Source organism: Vicia villosa, linkage group LG4 (genome assembly GCF_029867415.1).
Source record: "Vicia villosa cultivar HV-30 ecotype Madison, WI linkage group LG4, Vvil1.0, whole genome shotgun sequence".
Taxonomy (NCBI): domain Eukaryota; kingdom Viridiplantae; phylum Streptophyta; class Magnoliopsida; order Fabales; family Fabaceae; genus Vicia; species Vicia villosa.
The window spans coordinates 99431286-99438685 of NC_081183.1; the positions used below are offsets into that span (position 1 = coordinate 99431286).

The 7400-nt window shown below is 38.4% G+C and overlaps 1 protein-coding gene across 1 annotated transcript; it reads left to right on the forward strand.

Annotated features, from left to right (window-relative positions):
* The first annotated feature begins 4462 nt into the window (after window positions 1-4462).
* Window positions 4463-5410, forward strand: LOC131597564 (uncharacterized). The gene has a single exon (XM_058870255.1). It carries the CDS (start codon window positions 4463-4465, stop codon window positions 5408-5410), a length of 948 nt encoding a protein of 315 aa, XP_058726238.1.
* Window positions 5411-7400: the final 1990 nt, after the last annotated feature.

The following is a 7400-nucleotide window of genomic DNA, read 5'->3' on the forward strand; positions in this document are numbered from 1 at the left end:
TCCTTGGACAAGGAAAAAGGAAAGGAGAAAGCAGCGTCTATTTCTTCCTACAAAGATGCAATCCGGGTTGTAAAGGATGGCACTACCAGTGGTTGGGGGCACATTGAGATTCCTACCAACAACAAGAACAGAACAGGAGTTGGATTCTTTCCGACATCATCAAAGTCTACTCAAGGGATTGAGGTAGTTCTCCCAATACAAGAAACTTTCCGCAGTGGAGGTTTTCTACAACCTGTTCAACAAACAGTTAATACCATCGGTACGGAAAACACCGATGAGAATTATGAAGAGGAATGGTTATCCTATCCCCACAGAGCAGGATACGTCTCCCTACCAGAGTCTGATTCACCTTGCTATTACCCGACTAAAGGATTTGGAAATAAGACTCAACCAAGCGGTGACGAAGTTACTAACAGCTTCACCACCAGAAGTCATGGTTCATCAGAAGAAGTTCCTCCTATCCCCTAAGAAACCTGAGATACATTAGGAGAACCAAGCGGAAAATTCGACTACATGGTGAAATACTCCGCTCCTGAAAGTTCAAAAATCTCTCTTGAAGACATTGTTCCAACTGGATGGAACATTGATTAGGAGTACCTCACTCAGCCAAAAGAGATATACAAACCTTGCTATTCATCATCAGCATCTGGTGAAGTCATCATTGAGGATTATATCCCCAAGTTACCCACAGAGGCTATGGATTTAGAGTTTATATACCTAGTCAATGCCATCTTGGGAGAAGAGCAAGACCAAAATACAGAAGAGGATGATCTCGAAAGTATCTCCAACAACGAGTCTCTCCATTCAGAAGATTAGAAGTTTCCTCAAAAGAAAGTCCGACATACTCCACTCGGAAATGGGTATGCTCACACCGCTCAGTCTACTGAAGTAGAAGAAGATCGTCTGAGTGTTGCAAAGACAGTGGTTGGTAAATCAAGACCTACCACAGGCCAACTTAAGCCTAAGGTTCCAGATTACATAGTGCACAATGGGGTTTGCCACTATTGGACGGCTATTGATGTTTCGACTGTTATTCGCACTCCTAAGTAGGAGCTTTCACCATTATTTTGTCCTCTCACCATAGCCCAGGGTGAAGAGATGTTTCATAGGGCTTTGCATTTTACTATTTCTTAGGAAAATGTCCCTCTTTGCTTCGCCCAAAGCAATAGAGTTTTGTTTTATAGGGTCTTTGTTTCAAGAAGTGACTGTCGATAAATAAAAATGTCATTTTTGTTCCTTCGTTAGTTTTTCCCTTTTCTTTTTTCAGAAATTGGTAATCCTAAAAAACAACCTAAAAACATCAAAATATTCCATTAACTGCATACACCGAGTCTTCCCTCGTTGTCTAAATAAAAATCATCACACATATGCAGATTAATCATAAAACACCTCGTTGAAGCGTACGATCGTATGACTTCTCCAAGCTTTGGGTTTCCTGTATTCGAGGCAGAGGAAGAAGAAGACGAAGAAATATCAAAGGAAATTTCACGGTTACTTCAACAAAGGAAAGAGGCCATTCAGCCATACAATGAGCCTCTAGAGATCATTAACCTTGGTTCCGATGGAAACAGAAAAGAGGTTAAGATTGGAGCTTCACTCAGTTCAGAAATCAGAGAGAGTTTGATACAACTGCTCAAAGAATTCTCAGATGTCTTCGCTTGGTCCTATCACGATATGTGATCGGCCACCAATTTCACCTTGTTCGTGTGTTCGAATCAATGGAAAAGCACTTCATTCGGTGGTATTTTAATTTGTTTCAGTCTAGTTCTTGTTAGTTCTGTTTATTTTTGTATATGTAATTTTGTGTGTTATCTTTTCTAGTTTTTGTTGTTTTACCATTGCTTTTGATCTTGTGTTGGTAGTGTTTTAAGTTATGCAGATACAGGGCACGATTCGAGACACGAAGAAGTGAGTTTTGGTGAGACAAAACTGTGACACGGCCACCCGTGTCATGTGACACGGCCGTGTCACACTTGCTGAAGAGAAATGCTTAAATGTTGTGAAAGCCAAGAAGTCAGAGATCTGACACGGCCACCAATGTCATGTGACACGGCCGTGTCAGACTTGCGCGCAGAAAAATATTTGTTTTCAAATCTTTGAATCAGTCACTTAAGGAAGGGAATTATGGACTTTTCGAAGGAAAATAATTGCTGAGAGATATTTAGTCACTGTTTGGAGAGGAGAAAATCACTTTTTGATTACCGGAGAACGATAGAACAAGGATTGGAAGCGATAGGGTTTGCGGCGAAGAAATCTTCAAAAGCATCCGCAATTGAAGATCCATTCACACTTCTCTTGTTGTAATGTCTTCATCCTTAATTTTTGTTATCTTGACATTTGCCATGAGTAGCTAAATTATTACTTGTTAGGGTGATGTCCCTGGATCATGTGATGTAACGAATTACCTTTACCGTTTGTTTTTAGATTATCTTTATGAAATTCGGTTTATGATTAAAAGTTCTTATTGCTTCATTATATTGGAAAGTATTTTGTTGATTCACGATTGGGATTTGGTTTGACAAACCGACTCAATGCTTTTTAATCATAACGTTATCACTGATAATCACTTAGGAATAAGGGTTTGATGAATAGCGATCATAATATCCGGACTATGTCTTATAGAATCTTGGTATAAAATTATCGTGATCAGGAATGAAAAGATGGTTTTAATCTCAAGAAGTTTTTCACTAAGGAAATAGGAAAAATGAATGTTCGGCATTGGTAGTTGAGAATTTCTTAAGTTAATCTGTTAATTGGTAATTATTTCGTTACCGAGCGATTCACACATCTATCCTAACTGGTCTTCGCATATTTTCATTAGTCAAACTATTTCATCCTTTCGTTTTACATAAGCTGTTATTTAAATTAAAAATCAAATTCAAACACTCCAATGACTTTTTATTCAATTGCACTATTGTGAAACATATAATTCCTACGCAGTCCGCGAGTTCGATACTTGGGAAATTAACTCCCTTATTACTACATCGGTAAAAATAGTACACTTGCTATTTTACCGATCAAGTTTTTGGCGCCGTTGCCGGGGACTGCCAAATTATAAGTCGAAAAATAGTTCAATTGAATTTTTGTTGCTCTGCAACTAAAATTTTTATTTTTATTTTGTCTGATATTTCATTTGATTATTACTAATAATTGTCTAATCTTTGTATGCGTGGTGAGGCCTCAGCAGAATTTCTTTTTGACGCAGAGCCAAAACGATCACTACGAGCTAGACTTCGAAAAGCAAAGCAAGAACGACTGGAAGCGTTAGAAGACATTCTGACAGCTTTGGAATCTGATAACGAGGAAATCCTCTCTATTCATTATGAACATTCAGATTCGGAGGCTGAAACGATGGCAGCTCCCGTAGAAAGGTTGTTAGGTGATTATGGTGGAGCAAATGCACCAGCTGGCCGGATGACAATTGTAAATCAACCGGTCGATGTTGCTCACTTTCAGCTACACCCAGCAACGATTCGACAACTGGAAAAGAAACCATTTTCAGGAAGAATAAATGAAGATGCTAATAAGCATTTACAAAGGTTTCTTACTATGACAACATCTCTGAAGATAGAAGGACACTCTGAAGAAGCCAAGAAGTTGGTTATGTTTCCATTCACGTTAGCGGATGACGATGAAGAGTGGTTCTACTCATTACTTGCTGGGAGTATTACCACATGGCAACAAATGGAGTCAACCTTTCTGAATGAGTATTTCCCTGCTGCTGTTTATATCCGTAAGAGGTATGATATTGTTAATTTTAAACAGAAGGAAGGAGAATCACTTGGAGATGCTTATAAGAGATTCAAGAGGTTGTTGGTGGCATGCCCAACTCACAACATGGATGTCTCTGAAGAAATGCAGAATTTTCTGAATGGTCTTAAAATGAAGACTAAGCAATTGATTGACACAGCAGCTGGTGGCTCATCCAACTTTTCAACAGCCACTGGTGTTAAAAAATCATAGAAGCTATTGCAGCCAATGAACACTTGGAGTTATATGACCGTAGTGTTAGCCAACCTGAAGGATTAGTGGATATGAAATTGTCAACGCAAGTTGTGAAAATAGAAGATCAGGTAGCTGCGGAAGTTGAGCGGAGATAAAAACAGATGGGTCTTGAAAAACAAACAGTAGCACAAGTTCAATGGCTCAAGCAAGTCAACCAGTGGGGTGTGAAATATGTGGAGGACCTCATTTTACTGTTCAGTGTGTTGCTACAACTCAGCAAGTGGAGGAAATAAATTTCTTGAAGCAAAACAACCCCTACTCAAATACCTACAATCCAGGGTGGAAAAATCATCCAAATTTTTCATGGAAGGATCAACCAGGGAATGCTCCTAAACAAGGGGTTCTTCCATATCAAGTTCAACAGTCACAACAATAGTATAGACCTCCTCAATAACATTATCAACAACCTCAGCAACAGGCCCCCAAAAAAGCAGATTGCGAGATTGCCATCGAAAAGATGGCAGCTCAAAGCTCTCAGTTTCAAGAAGAAACAAGGAGTAATTTCCGGAATACGGGTTCGTCCATTAAAAATCTGGAAATTCAAATGAGTCAGATAGCACAGCAATTAGCAAACTCTCAACAGCCGGGTGCATTACCAAGTTCCACAGTTACCAATCCTAAAGATCATAATAATGTGAGCGCTATTGTTACTAGGAGCGGTAAAGGGAAAGGTGTAGTTGAAAATAATGATGAGGAAGAGGAACCATTGTTGGAGGTAGACTTGGAGATAAAAGAGAATGAGGTAGAAGCTGAGGAAGTGGTCGTGATGGAACCAACACCAAAAGAGAAGGCGGTTGAGCAAAAGCCAGCAGTAAAACTTCCTTTTCCGATAAGGAACAAGAAAAAAAGGGAACATGAGAAGAATTTTGACAAGTTCTTGGAGATGTTCAAGAAGCTGGAGATTAATATTCCATTCTTGGAGGCATTAGAACAAATGCCTACTTATGCAAAATTTATGAAGGACATCATCTCCAAGAAAAGAACCATCAATCGTGACCCTATTATTCTAACCAAGATGTGTAGTGCTATTTTGCAGGGTATGAAGATTCCGGTGAAGAAGAAGGATCGAGGTTCCGTGACTATTCCTTGTACAATTGGGGATAGGTCGTTCAAGAAAGCTCTAATTGATTTGGGGGCTAGTGTGAGCCTTATGTCGTTGTCTATCTACAAGAGATTGGGGATAGGTAACGTACAGGATTCAAGAATGACACTCCAGATTGCTGACCACTCTGTGAAAAGACCGTATGGGATAGTAGAAGACGTGCTTGTGAAAATTGACAAATTCGTGTTCCCAGTGGATTTTGTGATTCTAGAGATGCCGGAAGATGAGGAGATCCCTATTATCTTAGGAAGGTCATTTCTAGAGACAGGGCGATGTTTGATAGACATTGAAGAAGGCAAATGACTCTGAAAGTTTATGATGAAGAGCTAAAGATTGATGTGCGCAACACCATGAAGTACAAGAATGATATAGCAACTAGTCAACACATTGATGTGATTAATCAAATCTGTACTAATGAGAGTTCTTTGAAAACACAACAATTACCTTTGGAAAGAGTGTTGAGCTTATCCATTTGCGATAAAGATGAAGCTGTTGATGAAAAAGAAGTGGAAGTAGTAGCCATGATGGAAGCAAGTTGTCATACCCCAAAATTTGCCAATACTATTTCTCTGATACAAATTCAAATCAATACATAAAGCTCCAAGACACATTCTCCTATACAAGGCTCAGAAACCAGGGTTTGGTTTGTTCAAGGGAAAATCAATGAATCAATGGCTCCAAGGCATCCCATATGGCTCAATATATCTCACATAACCTCTATGGTAAGTATCAAGTCTCAGCTCAAAGGATTGGTCATTCAATTGTTCAGAAAGTCAACAGTCGACTAGGTTAACCTAAAAGTCAACTGTGGTCAAAGAACAGTCAAAACTCCTGATTTTTTGTCAAGATCCTCATATTGAATTATCATTCACCATCTGATCAAGAATTGATCATGTTTCATCAAGGAAAGATCAAAAATCAACAAATCAAAAAGTTTCTAAATTAGGGTTTGTATAGGAGAAAGTCAACTGAACTTTGACCAGCCATAACTCTCACATGGAACATCAGAAATTTTCCATCCAAAGCTTATTTTGAAGGAAATTTAATTCTCTACAATTTTGTCTCTCACATGCCAAGTCTAAAAATGCTTCATTTCAGAGATATGGACCAAAACATTACAGGTCCTTTTCAAAAGTCAACAAAAAGTCACTTTTTTCAAAAGGATATATAAGGAGCATGGAAAATAATTTTGATATGAGACCAAAAACACTGGTTAGAGGACTCTCTAAGGTTTCTAAAAAGTCCTAGAACACTTCCATACCTCAAAAATTTAGGGAGATAGGCCTTGTCAAAGTTGGACTATTTTGGAGGGAAAAATGTGAAAGAATTTGGATATTTTTGCAAAAAGGCCCATGAGTTTAAGATCCAATCTTGCAATATAAGTTATCTAGAAGCTATAATCTTAAATCCATGAAAATAAATTGAATATTTGATTTTATTGGAATTTTTATTCATTTAAATCATATATTTAATCAATATTTGAAAGGGAAATATAAAAGATATGATTTGCTCCTAATATCAACCATCATCAATCACACAAATATCCAAGATTCACTACAAAAATCGTACAAGGGCTAATTGGTTGGAAAATATGGGATTTGGACCAAATTTAGAAATATATTTCAATCATATTTTCCAAAATTACCAATCAAAGATTCAAGTGGATTTCTCTCAAATTTGTTGACCTAAAACAATCCCTATAAGTACACAAACCATTCATATGCAAGGGTTCACGAATTCTGCAGCAAAAGAACCCTAAAACCAATTGCCAAAGTGAAGAAAAATCTCAAACTCGAATTCTGAGTTGTAGCCATTCTCCAGCCAATTTAAGGATCGATTTGCATTCCTAGGGAGTCCATGAAGCGTTTTGGACCTTTGCACGCCATCAACATCCCCAGAAACACCTCCTGTTTAACAAGGTAAGTCGATACTTTCTTAGATTCGATTACATGAGTTCATGCATCATTCTGAAAAATTGATTGCGTATTATTGACCCCCATGGTATGTAGAACATTTCTGGATCATTATTACGTTGTTTGCGTGAGTATACGATGATTTGCCATTGTTAGGTTGTTAGGTTTTGTATTAGGGCTTTTCAATACAGGTGAACTTTGACCTAATTGAGGCCATAGGTGAATTCGTGAGGTCCAGCCGATTTGAATGGTGGCCTCGCAAAATATTTTTTCTCTCGTTTGCTTGTATTCGTATGAGGCAGGTCTGTAGCTATGGAAGCGTCCGTCGCTAAAAGCCAGGTATAGGGCTAAGACGACGGAGGGGAGGTTGAAGATGACCG